This window comes from Leptodactylus fuscus, chromosome 4 (genome assembly GCF_031893055.1).
Source record: "Leptodactylus fuscus isolate aLepFus1 chromosome 4, aLepFus1.hap2, whole genome shotgun sequence".
Classification (NCBI taxonomy): Eukaryota; Metazoa; Chordata; class Amphibia; order Anura; family Leptodactylidae; genus Leptodactylus; species Leptodactylus fuscus.
The window spans coordinates 16,621,461-16,639,934 of NC_134268.1; the positions used below are offsets into that span (position 1 = coordinate 16,621,461).

At 47.5% G+C, this 18,474-nt stretch overlaps 1 protein-coding gene across 5 annotated transcripts in view; it reads left to right on the forward strand.

Annotated features, from left to right (window-relative positions):
* The window catches only part of ASAP1 (ArfGAP with SH3 domain, ankyrin repeat and PH domain 1), a 162,348-nt gene that overhangs the window by 56,756 nt on the left and 87,118 nt on the right, over positions 1 to 18,474 (forward strand). For 2 of the 5 annotated variants that reach the window (XM_075270089.1, XM_075270093.1), the window contains exon 3: positions 8,387 to 8,513. In XM_075270089.1, coding sequence (XP_075126190.1) covers positions 8,387 to 8,513 — 127 coding nt within the window. Of the gene's footprint in view, positions 1 to 532; positions 793 to 2,765; positions 2,790 to 3,113; positions 3,138 to 3,347; positions 3,372 to 8,386; positions 8,514 to 18,474 lie in introns of those variants that run through there. The other 3 variants (XM_075270091.1, XM_075270090.1, XM_075270092.1) reach the window with 3 other exon arrangements.

The following is an 18,474-nucleotide window of genomic DNA, read 5'->3' on the forward strand; positions in this document are numbered from 1 at the left end:
ATGAGCGGGTTACATGTATATGTAGATGAGCGGGTTACATGTATAGGTGTCTGTAGATGAGCGGGTTACATGTATAGGTGTATGTAGATGAGCGGGTTACATGTATATGTAGATGAGCGGGTTACATGTATAGGTGTATGTAGATGAGCGGGTTACATGTATATGTAGATGAGCGGGTTACATGTATAGGTGTCTGTAGATGAGCGGGTTACATGTATAGGTGTATGTAGATGAGCGGGTTACATGTATAGGTGTCTGTAGATGAGCGGGTTACATGTATAGGTGTATGTAGATGAGCGGGTTACATGCATAAGTGTCTGTAGATGAGCGGGTTACATGTATATCTATATGTATATGAGCGGGTTACATGCATATGTGTACGGGGATGAGCCGGTGATTGTCCGCGTGTGGATGTGACCGGGGAGTGAATGAGCCCGCTCCCTCAGCCCCACCTTCCTCTCCTTCTGGCGCTGTTGCTGGGCGGGTGGTCGCGCAGGCGCAATGTCAGTCAGCTCTGCGCGCGCTCCCGCCGCTGCTGCGCGTCCCCGCTGTTCGTGCACGTCGTGTCCCGCGGAGCGCTGCCTGCAGGCGGCTGACGGTGAGAGACGGGACCGAGCAGCCGTACACCCGGGTCACCGAGCGCTGCAGCACGGCTGGGCATGGTCCTGCTCCCGGGAGGTGTGAGCCAGGCAACGGGAGAATGAGCAGACATCCCCGGGGGACATCTATGTGACACCGGAGAGCAGACAGGAGGAGGCTGCACCCACTGACTGCACCGCCAGCTGCTGACATGTATGTACTGCCCGACATGGCACACCGATGGAGACTGCAGGGACTGCATGTATGATGGGCTATAGGCAGAGTGACTACATGTATGATGTATGGAAGGACTATAGGTATAGTGACTACATGTATGATGGGCTATAGGCACAGTGACTGCATGTATGATGTATGGAAGGACTATAGGTATAGTGACTACATGTATGATGGGCTATAGGCAGAGTGACTACATGTATGATGGACTATAGGTATAGTGACTACATGTATGATGGGCTATAGGCAGAGTGACTACATGTATGATGGACTATAGGTATAGTGACTACATGTATGATGTATGGAAGGACTATAGGTATAGTGACTACATGTATGATGGGCTATAGGCAGAGTGACTGCATGTATGATGGGGTATAGTGACTGCACATATGATGGACTATAGGTATAGGGACTGCATGTATGATGTATGGAAGGACTATAGGCAGAGTGACTGCATGTATGATGGACTATAGGTATAGTGACTACATGTATGATGGGCTATAGGCAGAGTGACTACATGTATGAGGTATTGAAGGCCCATAGGTATAGTGACTACATGTATGATGGACTATAGGTATAGTGACTACATGTATGATGTATGGAAGGACTATAGGTATAGTGACTACATGTATGATGGGCTATAGGCAGAGTGACTGCATGTATGATGGGGTATAGTGACTGCACATATGATGGACTATAGGTATAGGGACTGCATGTATGATGTATGGAAGGACTATAGGCAGAGTGACTGCATGTATGATGGACTATAGGTATAGTGACTACATGTATGATGGGCTATAGGCAGAGTGACTACATGTATGAGGTATTGAAGGCCCATAGGTATAGTGACTACATGTATGATGGACTATAGGTATAGTGACTACATGTATGATGTATGGAAGGACTATAGGTATAGTGACTACATGTATGATGGACTATAGGTATAGTGACTACATGTATGATGTATGGAAGAACTATAGGCAGAGTGACTACATGTATGATGGGCTATAGGCAGAGTGACTACATGTATGATGTATGGAAGGACTATAGGTATAGTAACTACATGTATGATGGAATATAGGTATAGTGACTACATGTATGATGTATGGAACGACTATAGGTATAGTGACTACATGTATGATGTATGGAAGGACTATAAACATAGTGACTGCATGTATGATGGACTATAGGTATAGTGACTACATGTATGATGGGCTATAGGTATAGTGACTACATGTATGATGGGCTATAGGCACAGTGACTACATGTATAATGGGCTATAGGCACAGTGACTGTATGGAAGGTCTGTAGGCAGAGTGACTACATGTATGATGTATGAAAGGACTATAGGTATATATAGTGAATGGGAGAGACTATATGTATGATGTGTAGTGTATATGTGAGTGGTTGTGTAATTTGTATAGTAACTACATGTCTGTATCATCTGCATAGTGATATAGTTTAAGTACAGCTTGATTAGTGTAATATACATGTATTTAGCCCTCAGGCATGTATTTATTATGTGTATATGATGCTGTATGTGTATATACGGTGTATTATCTTTTACTCTGGCTATGCTATCACTCTTGTTACACATGTACATGTATGTATCTATGTAATTTCTCACAGTATATACCCTGCTGTGTGATATTTATTATCTATCCTATTTGCATCTATAACATTCTCCATTCCATCCTGGTGACATATCTGTGTATATGGTACAGTCCTCCTGACACATCCGTGTATATGTCCTCTCCTGCTGACATATCTCTCTACATGTACGGTCCTGCTGACATGTTTGTATACTTGTATGGTATTGCTGACTGATATGATCTTTCTGACATGTTTGTGTGTATATATACAGTCCAGCTGATACGTCTGTGTGTATATGTATGATATTGCTGACAGATATATGATCTTTCTGATATGTATGTGTATGATCCTTCTGGCAGGTCTTTCTATGGTTCTACAGACAGGTATGTATGTATGGCCCTGCTGACTTGTATGTGTGGTTCTTCTGACAAGTGTATTCGTATATGTGCATGGCCTTTCTGACGTGTAAGTGTACGGTTCTGCTAACATATGTATGTATATGTGTGGTTCTTCTGACAAGTGAGTTTGTGTGTGTGTATATATATATATATATATATATATATATATATATGTACGTACAAGTATGTTCCTGGTGACATGTCTGTATATATGTACGGTCCTGCTGACATGTATGTGTATGGTTCTGCTGACAAGTATATAGATATGATGTTATGATCTTTCTGACATGTATGTGTATGATCCTTCAGGTCTTTCTATGGTTCTACTGACAGGTACGTGTATGTGTATGGTCCTGCTAATATGTGGATATATATGTGTGGATCTTCTGACCGCTATGTATATGATCTTGCTGACATGTCTGTGTACATGTATGATCCTTCATACACAGATCTGTGTATGGTCCCGCTGATGTGTGTCTATGTGTGGTCCTGCTGACAGATATATGATCTTGCTGACATGTATGTGTATGATCTTTCTGACAGGTCTTTCTACGGTTCTACAGACAGGTACGTGTATGTGTATGGTCCTGCTGACATGTATGTTTAATGTTTATGGTCCTGCTGACATGTATGTATATGGTCCTGCTGACTTGTATGTGTATTGACCTGTTGACATGTATGTGTATGGTCCTGCTGACATGTAATGTGTGTGTATTGATCTGTTTACATGTATGTGTATGGTCCTCCTGACATGTACTGTATGTGTATGGTCCTGCTGACATGTACTGTATGTGTATGGTCCTGCTGACATGTACTGTATGAGTATGGTCCTGCTGACATGTACGTGTATGGTCCTGCTGACATGTACTGTATGTGTATGGTCCTGTTGACATGTATGTGTATGGTCCTGCTGACATGTATGTGTATGGTCCTGCTGACATGTAATGTGTGTGTATTGACCTGTTTACATGTATGTGTATGGTCCTGCTGACATGTACTGTATGTGTATGGTCCTGCTGACATGTATGTGTATAGTTCTTCTTCACGTGTTTGTACAGTCTGTACACTGTACACCTTCCTTTTCTAATCTTTTACCACTGAATGTGAGGCTTTTCCCCGTGTCCCGGGGCATCTATTTGGGCGCTTCCCATGTCCCCTCCACCTGGTATGTGCCCCGTGGTTCCCCAGGCCGTGTCTGTCTCTTATTGTATGTTCTTAATATGCTGAGTCCTCTCACCTATGACCGGACGCAGGTTCTGACCACTGAGACCCTCGCAGAGGCCTAAAGCCCACCCATCCCTCCATATTACAGAACAGCCCTATAAAATGCTCCGTCCTTCTCACCAGCTGAGGGTTTGTTACAGTTGTATCCAGTCCACATGTTGTAATCTATATACCCTACCTGCCCCTGTTGCGTGTAATTTGCGTGTACGCTGCATCACGTGTGTCTATTACCTATGACCGGCTCGCTGTAAATCCTTGCCGGGATTAGACTGTCAGTCAGGCATTTCCCTGGCGTGGATGTGCCGCATATTTTGCAGGGCACGTGTGTTGTGTGGGTATGGACTGTGTCATCCTGCAGCGTGTGGATATGATGTGGCAGAGCGTATACCCAGAGCGAGCGTGTCATCGGTGAGCGTGTCACTCAGGAATGTGCTGTGTGCACCACTTCCACGCCGGTCGCTAGTGAATACAAATAATGGGATGTGGTGACGCCTCCATCGGGGGACTTTGTGTCATGAGGGCGTGCGCCCTGTCCCATATTAGAAATCCTGACAAATACAGCTCTGCTACATCTGCCAGAACGAAGGCCTCAAGGCAACCTAAAACCTTTAAAGGGCTAGTCCTGTCTCGTAAAGTGATGCCATATTGTTTGGGTATGGCATCTATTTATGATCTGTGGGGGTCCGACCTCTAGGAGGGGCCGCGGCGCTGAATCGCTGTTTTACCCCCTGCAGAGTAGCCTTCACCTCCCCATGGTGCAAGGAGACCTAGTAGGCCCAATTAATTGAATTTCGCCATGTTCCCTCTACAGGGGGTGGCCCAGGTGGGAATTTGTTTTGGGGCCTTGATGCTAAATCAGCGCTGTGACCCCCTCATTATCCCCCCCCCCCCCCCCAGGGGTCTGCATTCTCAGTAATGGTCGGACCCCCGGTAATCATGAAATGATGGCATATCCCAGTGAGGTAGGAATACTCGCTATCAATGGGGAACCCCTTCTCTATAATTTAAAGAGAATCTTCCACCAACTCCAGCTCTCCTCCTCTTTCAATAGCCCCCTCCTCTGATTCTGGAACAGTTAGAATTTTTTCTCTAGCCCCCGCTGTTCCTGAACAATCAGTGCAGTTAGTCTTGGTGCCCGATATCTTATCTAGGCTCTCTTATGTCAAGTGGGTGAAGTCAGTCAAGGTGGGGCGTGACTTAGGGTTCCTATCAGAGGTAGACCCTGTCACAGCTCTGAGTCACGCCCCTTTACCTGCTCCTGACACCACCCACTTGCCATAAGAGAGTCTAGTTAGCTTTTCAGTGGGTATGGACTGTGTCATCCTGCAACGTGTCTATGTGATGTGGCAGATCAGGGCAGTTAGTTTTGATGCCCGATATGCCATCTAGACTCCCTAATGTCAAGCGGGTGGTGTCAGGCAGGAGCGGATAAGGGGGAAGTGACTGAGTACTCCAGTTAGAGATGGACATTGTAAGCGCTCAGAGTTCTGAGTCACGCCCCCGACACCTGCTCTCACCTGACACCACCCACTTGCCATAAGAGAGTCTAGTTCGGATATTGAGCCCCGAAACTAACAACACTGATTGCTCAGGAATGGCGGGGGATAGAAAGAAAATTCCAACTGCGCTAGAATCAGTGGAGCGCCACCTTTCGAACAATGAAAAGCGGTGGAGGTGGTGAAACATTGTCTTTAAAGGGGTCTCCCTCCTGCACTGAAAGGATTTGGGATATCCTGGTCCCCCTAACGGTGTTGCCTCCTCGATGTACACCTGACACTGGGGCATCTTACATTAGACATGCAGGGGGCGCACACATACCCACCGAAAGTATGTAATGCTAGTGATAGTGGGAAGTAGAGGGGAGGCCGAGGTCATGGATGGGATTTCCCAGCTCCTATAGTCTTGCGCGTGTCTGACCCACTTGGACGGCCTGTTCTAGGGGGAGGGGTGTATATGGGAACGGGCGCACTGCTGTCACCCTGCCATAGACGTGATGCATGAAGGCTTCTGCCGCCATTCATTAGATGCTCCCCATTGTGTGCACTTTCATTATCTCAGCCCTTCTCCCCGTACCCACCAATGTGAATTCTCTCCAGAAGGCCAGGCAATTTATTTAACAGCTTCACTGCCAGGCCGCATGCGCCTGTACTGCTAGATGATGTAGTGTGCAGTGGTATTGGGAGCTCTGCTACATCTGGCACCGCCAACAAACTCCGTTGTTAAAATTCTGATGCAAGTTCTTAGTAACACTACATGATAGATAGAGCTATGTCACCGCTGACAAACTCAGCACTGCTACATCTGACACCTCTGATGATGGGATTATCTGCAGTCCTATGTAATACTAAGATGTCACCCTAAATCACAAACCTGAACCCCTGATATTCCTGGCATCATTACACGCACCGACAGATCGAACCTATCCAGCTCTGCTACATTTGGTCAACCCAGCTCCAGTACCTTTTGATAAACTCCAGTGTTAAACTTTGTTTCCGAATAGTCTAAACGCTACAATGTAGTACACGAAATGACAAATATAGCTATACAAACTCGGCTCTGCTACATCTGACACTGCCGGTGCGTTGGTAAACTTCTGAGATTGGGGATAACTGCAGTCCCATGTAATACTAAGATGTTTTAGCACCTAGCCCAATGACACCCCAGTTCTTTGCCACTATTACACTTCACCACAACTGTGTCTAACATACTCAGCTCTGCTGCCTCTGACATTCCTGACTTTGACCAACCCTGTCCAGTACCTATGATGGACGTCAGCCGCTGTTAGACTTCACCTGCAGTCCTATGTAATGCCTTGATGTGCTATGCTAAGTGACTATTATAGCTTTGATATGGATGACAAACTCATTTCTGCACTCCATCTGATGTGACACTACAACTCCCAGCATGCATGCTTGCCTTTGAGTTCTCATGAAAATGAATGGAGCATGCTGGGAGTTGTAGTGTCACACCAGCTGGAATGCTGAATGTCGCCGACCCCTGACCTTCAGTTCTTTGTAGTAATGTATTTATCCCAAATGGTGCCCAATATACCCGACCCCGTTGTATTCCGCTACATCTCACGCTCGGCACTGCTACATCTGCCATGAATCCTCTGTAATAGTAAGGTCTTCTAAGAGACGGACCTAGGCCAGTGACACCCGATGTTTGCAGCTTTTTCTAACATACCCAGCTCTGCTACATCTGACAACCTGAGAAATGAGGGTTTTACCTGCTGCTTGGTGACTTATACAGTATACCTGCAGTATATGACATACTCAGCTCTCCTACACCTGTCATTTGTACCAAGCCATTACATTCCACTACAACCCTGCTACATTCATACTATGCTTTGCTGTCCCTGACAAACCCAGCACTACTACATCTGACCCTTCCAGCCTGCTATTAAACTTGAGACTGTGTTTACATGTTGGTATATATAATTACGTTCCCCTACTCGTGTATACTACATACCTCTGCTACATCATTGTTATAGGCTCTGAAATGGGTTTTCCCTGCAGTCCTATGTAACATTAAGGTGATGGCCCAGTGACATACACTTTACACTATACTGCCACAGCTCTGCTACATCCATACCGTACTCTGCTGTCCCTGACAAACTCAGCACTGCTATGTCGGACAGTTCCAGCTGCTGTTAAACCTCTGGGATTGGGTTTGTCTTATCCTGGCCCCATTATATTACCCTGCAGCTCTCTAACATACTTAGCTCTGCTACATCTGATAGCCATAGACCCATATGAAGCTTTGACATGGCTACTCTCTGCAGTCGTACGTGATGTAAGATCTGATAGATTGGTACCCCATGTATCTGTGTGTGACATACTCAGCTCTGCTACATCTGTGAAGCTGCAGGGATCCCGTATAATCTGGCTAATGTTCTATTCCTCCCTGTGCCTCGCTCGCTGTCTGCTGCCGCCTCTCCTGACCTTTAGCTGCCTCTTCTGCGGTTGCAGCGTCACCAGAAATAGTCGCATTTGTGATTCTCGTCTGCCTGTGCGGATTACTGACTGTATATACGGCACGCGGCGGTGGTCGTCCTTCCCCCGGGGGGCGCTGCCGCTGTGCTGCATTGTATCTGGGTGCTGCGGTTCTCCAAGCCGCTCTGCCAAAAATAAAAAAATATCCTATTTATTAATGTTTTGCAGTGTAGCAGTGTTGTGTCAGTGTTGTAGCCAGTGCGGCCAGTCATTGTCTGCTCCCCGCCCCCCCCTGTATACAGTATGTTGTGGAGGGATCTCCGGTCACCCCGCCCCTCGCCCGCTCTCCCCTCCCCTCCTGGACCTTCTCTGGCTTCTCATTTCCTCATCGCTTGTGTTTTTTCCCTCTGTCCCTATGGCCAGGATGCCGGATCAGATCTCGGTGTCAGAGTTTATTTCCGAGACCACAGAGGATTACAATTCCCCGACCACGTCCAGCTTCACCACCAGACTGCAGAGCTGCAGGAACTCCATCACCGTGCTGGAAGAGGTAAGGACGGGGCGCCAGGTGGGACCTATAGATGTGTATAGGATCGGGTGACTATGGATGTGTATAGGAAGGGACTGGTGTATATAGAGGTTTATAGGATGGAGTGACTATAGATGTGTATAGGAAGAGACCGCTGACTATAGATGTGTATAAGATGGGGTGACTATGGATGTGTATAGGAAGGGACTGGTGTATATAGAGGTTTATAGGATGGAGTGACTATAGATGTGTATAGGAAGGAACCGCTGACTATAGATGTGTATAAGATGGGGTGACTATGGATGTGTATAGGAAGGGACTGGTGTATATAGAGGTTTATAGGAGCGGGGGACTATAGATGTGTATAGGAAGGAACCGCTGACTATAGATGTGTATAAGATGGGGCTGGTGAGTATAGATGTGTATAGCATGGGGCTAGTGTATATGTATATACATATATGTATATTATGGGGCTGGTGACTATGGATGTGTATAGGCTGGGTCCAGTGAATATATATTTGTATAGGATGGAGTGACTATAGATGAGTATAGGAAGGGACTGGTACCTATAGATGTGTATAGGAAGAGACTGGTACCTATGGATGTGTATAGGATGAGGCTGGTGACTATAGATGTGTATAGGAAGGGACTTGTGACTATGGATGTTTATAGAAAGGGACTGGTACCTATAGATGTGTATAGGAAGAGACTGGTGACTATAGATGTGTATAGGATGGGGCTGACTATGGATGTTTATATTATGGGGCTGGTGACAATGGATGTTTATAGGAAGGAGGTGGTACCTATAGATGTGTATAGAAAGGGACTGGTGACTATGATTGTGTGTAGGATGGGTCCAGTGAATATATATATATATAATATATATATGTGTGTGTGTATAGGATGTGTCAGGAGTCATATATGTAAGGGATTGGTTCAGTTAATTTAGATGTACGTAGGATAGGTCCCTTGTCTATATATGTGTATAAAATGACACTGTTGTCTATAGATGTGTATAGGATGGGTTCAGTGTGTGTGTGTATATATATATATATATATATATATATATATATATATCTATTGCATGAGTTCAGTATTTGTATATGCTCATGTGTGTGTTGTACATGTATAAAGTATAGGTTCAGTATGTACATGTATAGTATGTGACTGGTACATGTGTTATATATATTTGTAGCTGGAACTGCTACCCATATATGTTTGGATACCTATATACGTGGCTCAGAAACCTTTGGCGCTTCATCTACAACTTCCAGCAGGTTCCATTCAAACCTATGAGAGGTGAAAGAACAGCGGAGCATGCTGGGAGTTGTAGTGTCACAGATAATACGTCCAGCAAGTATATACGAGTCCAGTTTCCATGCAGTGTGTATATGTGATGGGGCCAAAATACTATATACAGTGTGTATATATGATAGGGATGGATCCTATATACAGTGGGTATATGGGATGGGGTCAGTATCTGTTTATCTTCATGTGATGGAATTGGTTCCTATATACAGTTTGTCCAACATTTCTATATGTTTTGTTCCTCTGGTTGTTAGAGGCGTATATGGCCCGGTAGCTACATATAGGATCACATTAGGGCAGGGGGGAGGGGTGTCAGTCAGTGATGTCCAAACCGTCAGTATATGCGTGCGTATATATATATATATATATATATATACATATACATATGTTCTTCTTGGTCAGACCCGATGGTTTTATTCTTGCACCTGTAAGAGTGATCCATTTCTATACGGTATAACATGTCGGGGACGAGCGGACGAATAAAACCATTTCTCAAAAGAAGCATAGGGGGCGTCCCTGAGGGATTTGTCACTGCAGACGCCGTCCGGACAGGTTGTAGAATTGGGGACCTCCTTGTATCTTTGCCTCGGGGGGTGCATAGGATGTGACGCCCCTTGTAGGATCAACCATCATTTAGGATTTTATGGCCTCCTTGTAAACAATAATTCTGGCAGCGTTATCTAATGCCGGATTAAAGGGACGTATCCCCTACCCTGCGGTTATTGAAAACTCCTTTAAGGGCCTACTCTAGCAAACATGAATGTCTAGCGCAGCTGGGGTTCCTGGGTCCAGCTTAGATACGCGTTCAGTTAGATGCAGCTTGCATCACATCTTGTATATAGTCGCAGGCTGCCGGTTTTCCCTCCTCCATGCTTTACACTGCAGCTCTTCCACTTCAGATCGGCTGCTATATATAAACACAAGCTCTCCAGGTCTCGGGGTGGTTATTTTGGGGTGTTCTTTATCTGTGGCGTGGTCAGTTTTATTCTAGTCCTCGTTTTCTATATCACGCTCTCCCTCCTCCATGCTTTATCCTGCAGCTCCTCTTGTTCTATTTGGCTGTTTTTTTCATGAGCCCAAACTTCAGGAAATCCCTCGTAGCAATGCAGAAGTGTGAAGGGAAATGACAGGTCATGAAGATGTGGTATAAGGTGTGAATGGCGATGGCCGGTCAGTGGAGCTGCCGCCCCGACCCGGGCACTGACCTGCAGGTGGACGTTGCTCTCGGCTGACTCAAGCGCTGAGTGAAAAGGGAATCCATGTTGGTTTTTTCCCCCCATACATATATATTCATCCGGTGTAGTTCCCTCTACATATATATTGCCATGATAGTTCTCTGTACATACCGTATATATTTTTCCCATTTATAACCTATATACCCAGTCTAGATTTTCGCCCGTAGCGCCGCGTTTTCTGCAGTATTTCTTCACAAGGTGACTCCTCTGACAAATGCCGCTTATAGACGGCGGAGATAAGCCGGATAAAGCTCAGTAGGTACAGACGGGGGACGCGGGGATGTCACACAGCAGTGTCGGCCCGTCTGTCCTCCTCCGCCCCACGCGTGGTCACCTACAGCAGAGGATGAGGAGGCGTCCTAGGCCGAGGTCCGTCCTACACCGCACTGAGGACTCCGCTGACCCCGCACTGACTGCCGCTGCGGACCGCCGAGTGGTTTATTGGGTTACCAATATTAGTATCGCAATCAGGCGTGAAAAAGCAGAAGTAACGTAAGCGGGTGTCAGATTCTTTCCTCCATAGACGTATATACCGGATATTTATAGTTTACATGACAGACCTGACTACAGCCGTTTCCTCTCACGACGCGCCCTATGTCGAGTGACATCTGAAGGGCGATGTCCACACTTGGGCCTGGAAACCGCAAACAAAATGGTGTAGTCTGGCCCTATAGTGATACTCCCTTCCATCCCTCCTGTTATACGGGTTTCTTGGATATTCCTATTTCAAGGTAACTTATTGAATTGCATTGTTTCGCACAGGAGCTGCAGACACAAAACGGCAGGAGATTTTATTTTATTTTTTTAATCAAAACGATTTGCAAAGTTCACTTTTTTTTTTAGTAAAGATGTAAATGAGGATATAGCCTTTTTTTGGGGTTGTTCAATGACGTCATCCCCAGTTTATATAGATCAGGGAATGCCCACTGTAAGAGCCGTATACCCTCATAGTTCATATAATAGGGCCTTGACTAGACATACGTGGGGTTAATAGACGACTGTATATATTGTGTATACGTTTTATAAGAGCAGATGAATACAATCCTAAGCACTGGAAGTTCTCTGTTTTATGCTAAGTTTCTGCATTCATGAATAGAATGCCAGAATGACAGTAGAGACTGACACTGAGAAGAACAATTAATATATATATAGATCACTTCTATGCTATTGTAATGCCACCCTCGGTGTCTCTATGACCTCAGGTTTGGATGTGATTGGGGTTATGAGGAGGGTGAGCGCAGTGTCATGGTGCAGGGCTGACAGGATGTGTGTGTGGGACAGGTAGGAGTTCAGGGCAGTGGTTCAGCAGCGTGTTGTCAGCTCTTTGTACTGAGGTGCCTACACTTTGCAATTAAAAAAGGACTTTGTTGCAGCGCTCTGTAGGTTTGCAGTTTTTTTTTTTTCTCTTTTAAAATACCTGATGTCACTCAGACTAAAGAATATGGAGGAAGAGGAGGGTATCACCCCTGGGGCTACATCTTTCAATTGATAATACATTACATTACTTATCCTGTATTATACTCCAGAGCTGCACTCACTATTCTGCTGGTACAGTCACTGTGTACATACATTACATTACTTATCCTGTATTATACTCCAGAGCTGCGCTCACTATTCTGCTGGTGCAGTCACTGTGTACATACATTACATTACTTATCCTGTATTATACTCCAGAGCTGCGCTCACTATTCTGCTGGTGTAGTCACTGTGTACATACATTACATTACTTATCCTGCATTATACTCCAGAGCTGCGCTCACTATTCTGCTGGTACAGTCACTGTGTACATACATTACTTATCCTGTATTATACTCCAGAGCTGCGCTCACTATTCTGCTGGTACAGTCACTGTATACATACATTGCATTACTTATCCTGTATTATACTCCAGAGCTGCGCTCACTATTCTGCTGGTGCAGTCACTGTGTACATACATTACATTACTTATCCTGTATTATACTCCAGAGCTGCGCTCACTATTCTGCTGGTGCAGTCACTGTGTACATACATTACATTACTTATCCTGTATTATACCCCAGAGCTGCACTCACTATTCTGCTGGTACAGTCACTGTGTACATACATTACATTACTTATCCTGTATTATACCCCAGAGCTGCGCTCACTATTCTGCTGGTGCAGTCACTGTGTACATACATTACATTACTTATCCTGTATTATACTCCAGAGCTGCGCTCAGTATTCTGCTGGTGCATTCACTATATTGTATGTACTGCGCTGCAGTATATGTGCATATATCCGTGTCTTCTCCACCACTGAGCTGAGGTTCTGTACCACTTGCAGCTCTGGCAGGTCGCTGTATCTTGGTGCGGCCTCCACAATAAATCTTGAGTTGAAGTCTTTGTGCAGAATGTAGGCCACACTGTTATGTGCAGGTAAACCGGAGCCGGTGTGTCATCCCTTAGCGGCCCCAGGGACCCTGTGGGTGGAGGGGACGGGATCTGTGCAGTAATTCATTGCGCCATTAGTTTTCTTCTCAGGAACTGTCAGACCTGTCTGTGCTTAGACCTTTCTCAGGTTCTGTAATTTTTACCCCCAGGGGCATTAAAGTGACAGCAGTATTTATAACATTATAAGAGGGTGCCTAGAAGGGCGGTGATATCTATATCAGGCCGTGGTGCCCAAACTGCAGCCCTAACACCACTGACCTGATGGGCCTGCGCTCATCCTCTACCTTGTCTGGTGTCAGTTTTATGGGGACACAGAGGAGCATTGTGTCTGGCGGGGGCACTGAAGTGTAACTGGAATCTGTTGGGCCCCTATGTAAAATCTGTAGAAGGTCCCAACCATGGGCCATCCATATAGAATACCGCTGTCTTGTTATGTTGTGGGAGGGCCTATAGACCCACTCAGGCCCCAGGGCCAATTGATGACTTCAGGGGTGGTCCTGGAGCAGGGCTTGTGGGGCCGGTCCTGGAGCAGGGCTTGTGGGGCTCGGTACTGGAGCAGGGCTTGTGGGGCCTTGTCCTGGATTAGGAATTGTGGGGTCGGTCCTGAAGCAGGGCTTGTGGGACCAGTCCTTGAGCAAGGCTTGTGGGGTCCTGTCCTGGAGCAAGGCTTGTGGGGCCGGTCCTGGAGCAGGGCTTGTGGGGCTGGTCCTGGAGCAGGGCTTGTGGGGCCGGTCCTGGAGCAGGGCTTGTGGGGCCGGTCCTGGAGCAGGGCTTGTGGGGCAGGTCCTGGAGCAGGGCTTGTGGGGCAGGTCTTGGAGCAGGGCTTGTGGGGCAGGTCTTGGAGCAGGGCTTGTGGGGCCGTTCCTGGAGCAGGGCTTGTGGGGCCCGGTCCTGGAGCAGGGCTTGTGGGGTCGGTCCTGGAGCAGGGCTTGTGGGTCCGGTCCTGGAGCAGGGCTTGTGGGGCCGGTCCTGGAGCAGGGCTTGTGGGGCAGGTCCTGGAGCAGGGCTTGTGGGGCAGGTCTTGGAGCAGGGCTTGTGGGGCCGTTCCTGGAGCAGGGCTTGTGGGGCCGTTCCTGGAGCAGGGCTTGTGGGGCCCGGTCCTGGAGCAGGGCTTGTGGGGTCGGTCCTGGAGCAGGGCTTGTGGGGCCGGTCCTGGAGCAGGGCTTGTGGGGCCGGTCCTGGAGCAGGGCTTGTGGGGCCGGTCCTGGAGCAGGGCTTGTGGGGCAGGTCCTGGAGCAGGGCTTGTGGGGCAGGTCTTGGAGCAGGGCTTGTGGGGCCGGTCCTGGAGCAGGGCTTGTGGGGCCGGTCCTGGAGCAGGGCTTGTGGGGCCCGGTCCTGGAGCAGGGCTTGTGGGGTCGGTCCTGGAGCAGGGCTTGTGGGGCCGGTCCTGGAGCAGGGCTTGTGGGGCCGGTCCTGGCGCAGGGCTTGTGGGGCCGGTCCTGGCGCAGGGCTTGTGGGGCCGGTCCTGGAGCAGGGCTTGTGGGGCCGGTCCTGGAGCAGGGCTTGTGGGGCCCTGTCCTGGAGCAGGGCTTGTGGGGCCGGTCCTGGAGCAGGGCTTGTGGGGTCGGTCCTGGAGCAGGGCTTGTGGGCCCGGTCCTGGAGCAGGGCTTGTGGGGCCGGTCTTGGAGCAGGAATTGTGGGGCCGGTCCTGGAGCAGGGCTTGTGTGGGCCGGTCCTTGAGCAGGGCTTGTGTGGGCCCGGTCCTGGAGCAGGGCTTGTGGGGCCCGGTCCTTGAGCAGGGCTTGTGGGGCCCTGTCCTGGAGCAGGGCTTGTGGGGCCGGTCTTGGAGCAGGAATGTGTAGTCTGATCCTGCAACTCCCCCATTCTTTACACTGCAGGCGGTTCCGACCGCCAGACCCCATTGATCAGACCCCTATCCTGTGCTGAGGGGGTAAGTCTTGTTTTTGGTAGGGTCCCTTTAAGTCTACAAGCTATACAGTCCCCTGCCAGCGGGGTATCTCAGGAGGGGGTAGCGCAAAGGACAAAGCAAGACAAGGGGGCAAAACTGTAAGTAAGAGAACGATCTGCACCAAGGGGGAGACGTCGTCTATATTCGGATCACATGACTAATATCTGCCCTTTAATTCCCTCCCACCATCGCACATGAACCATCTGCAGTGACTTTGTGACAATATCGGCCGTTGCGTTAATTTTAGCTCAGGTGTCGGCGCTCGCCACTGGCCCGGCGCAGCCCATGCATTATTTATAGAGGAGGAAGCCTGTGTATCCTGAGCCACGCTTATCATCTGCCAGCTCCGTGGCCAAGAACAACAACTCGTGGCTCTCTCCTCTGGCGCACTTGTCCTAGGCAGGCAGAAGACATCACAGGAAGCATGTGTCACGTCTCCCACACAGCGCTGCTTGGCTCTGCTGCATCGGCAGGAATGTGACCGTGGGGAGAAGTCCAGGCTTTCTTTGTTTTAGGTCGGGTTTACCCATAGAAGTTCCGAAAGGAAGACATTTTTATTTGCTTTTGCAAACGTGTCAGTCCTTACTGTCATCTTGGTATTCTATTCATGCACTAAAAAGATCGGGTTGAACGTGTTAAAGGTCCTGCTCTGTCGAGAGAGTGTTTGCCCCCGTGCCGTGGATTGAAAGCAATATTTTTGAGTTATTGTAATCGAACATGAATTTCCACTCTCATCCTGTCAGTCTAAACTGTTCTAGTATTCTATTCCCGAGTCAATAAGATCAGGGTAAACCAAGGGAAAAGGTTCCATGTCATTCCATAAAATGTTCGCAGCAGTGTGTGATATGGAATTGTGCGCGGATACATTTCACTAGGGCTGGAAACACACGTGCAGTTTTTGATGCTGTTTTTTTATGTTGTTTTTGGTGCAGTTTTGAGTCAAAGCCAGGAGGGATTTCAACTGGAACAGGAGATCTGACCTTGTCCTTGTCCTGCGGGATCTATTTCTGGCTTTGGTTCAAAAAACTGCATCAAAACCTGCATGTGTGATTCCAGCCTTAGGCTGAGGCCCTACGTTGCCGAAACGCAGCTTTTTTTTTTTTTTTTTTTGTTGCAGATTTTGTTGCGTTTTTTTGAGCCAAAGCCAAGAATGGCTGCAAAAGGAATGGCAAGGATCTATAAAGTTCTTATACTTTTACCTTCTGCTCAATCCACTCCTGGCTTTGGCTCAAAAAAAAAAACGCAACGAAAAAAAGCTGCGTGTGCGCAATGTGGGGATTTAGTTTTCTAGAGACTGTCTGAGTCTCCTCCATGGTGTCTGGGTTTTTAGCCTACAGGTAAACGTTGCCGGTCCCTGCGCAGGATCGCGTTCTTTCTGTATCACATATCTGCTGTAATACCAGTTTTTGGATCTCACGGTATCATGGGGGGGGGGGCGGGAGCAGAAGGGGCGGTCTGATAATCTGGCACCTTCTAGGACCCCGCGGACTTTGTGCGTTTTCTGGAACGTTTGCAGCCATTTCTTACGTTTCTGGTTGTTGTGTTTACTAAACAATCCAGATTGCATCCGTCACATCACCGGGCCCCGAGTTGTGTTTTCCTTGCTGTCACTACACAGATTGCATGACAAGCTGCGTTTACGACTCCGCATTGTTATTGTCTTTTACAAATATTGTGACGGGTGCCGGAGAAAGTAAGAACTTGTACTCCGGTAACATCCAAAGCTGCGTTTAGGAATCCATCTACGTGCTCACAGCTATAAACTTAACCGCTTTCTGTTGCATTGCATCATGGGAAACTTAAGTAATGAATTTAGTGTAAAACTAGCTGAATTTTAAATGCTGCTTTGTGTGTGACTAGAGTATAACATGGGAAGTTTTCACTGCATAAACTTCTCTGAATGTGCAGTAAACTGGCAGGGGTCTGCAGGGAGACTTGCAATTGGGGGGGGGGGGGAGACGTGCAGCCTTGGCAATCAACAGAGTTTGGAATGCTGCTCTGTTTGTGACTAGAGTATAAAACAGGACTTGATATGTCTGTTCCTACAGGTAAAACCCATTGGTCAATATACTCATACATTTCCAGGAAGAATAACAGAGGAACAGCAGTTCCAAGATGTTCCAGAATTGCAGACATGGCAGGAGAAGGTTCTGCTTCTATACTAGAAGGCCTGGTAGTAGGTGCGGGCCCTCCTATAGGTCCTGTATTGGGGCCCCCGGGGTCTCCTGTGGCCCTTCTGCTCTGGTGAGCTGGCCGCTGCCCCCTGCTGTCCTCCATCCGGCGCCGCAGCTTTTGTTTTTCTCATTTGCATACGTCTCCAGGATAATCATTGGCAGCGGCCGCGGTTAATAGAAGACAGACATGCTGGTGGTAAAGCGAAATGTGCTGGACGCTGCGAAAGATCATCACATGATGATGAGGATTAAATCTCTCGACTGCTGGAAAGTATTTTTTTTTTCTGTTTTTCCAGCCAGAGCTTCTCCTGCACGTGATCGCGTCGTGGAGGGGCGGAGATATAGTTTTTTTCGTTTTTTTTTCCCTGCTCGCTCTTTTTGACAGGCAGAGTTATCATTTATCGTCCATATGTTGTACAATATGCTTTATACTCCAGTCACATCTAAAGCTGCATCACAAATTCTGGTTTCTTGGTAACAGCCTTGTTCACACTAGCTTCTGCTAACCACACGGCTTTACCTATGTGGGACCTTAATGGGGAGAAGTCATGGGACAATCAATAGAAACTTATACTCTGGTCACATCTGGAGCTGCATCAAAAATTCTGCTGGTTTCCTAGTAACAGCCTGTGAGTTAGGCTCTGTTCATATAAGCATTATGTCTCCTGTTTGTCACAGGACACAGCTTTACCATGACTCGTGTATGACCTTACATGACGCCATATAGTCCAGTCACATCCAGAGCTGCATCTAAAAATCTGCTGGGGTCCTTGAAACAGCTTGGAAGTTGGGCTCTGTTCACATTAGCCTGCGTTATCCACAGAGATATTGGATACAGCTGCGACTCATATGTGACTTTGTGGGGACAAGACTCATGACTATCACCAGAAACGTACAGCTCTAGATGTGATTGGAGTATAGCTAAGAGTCTGCTGGGAACAGCCCC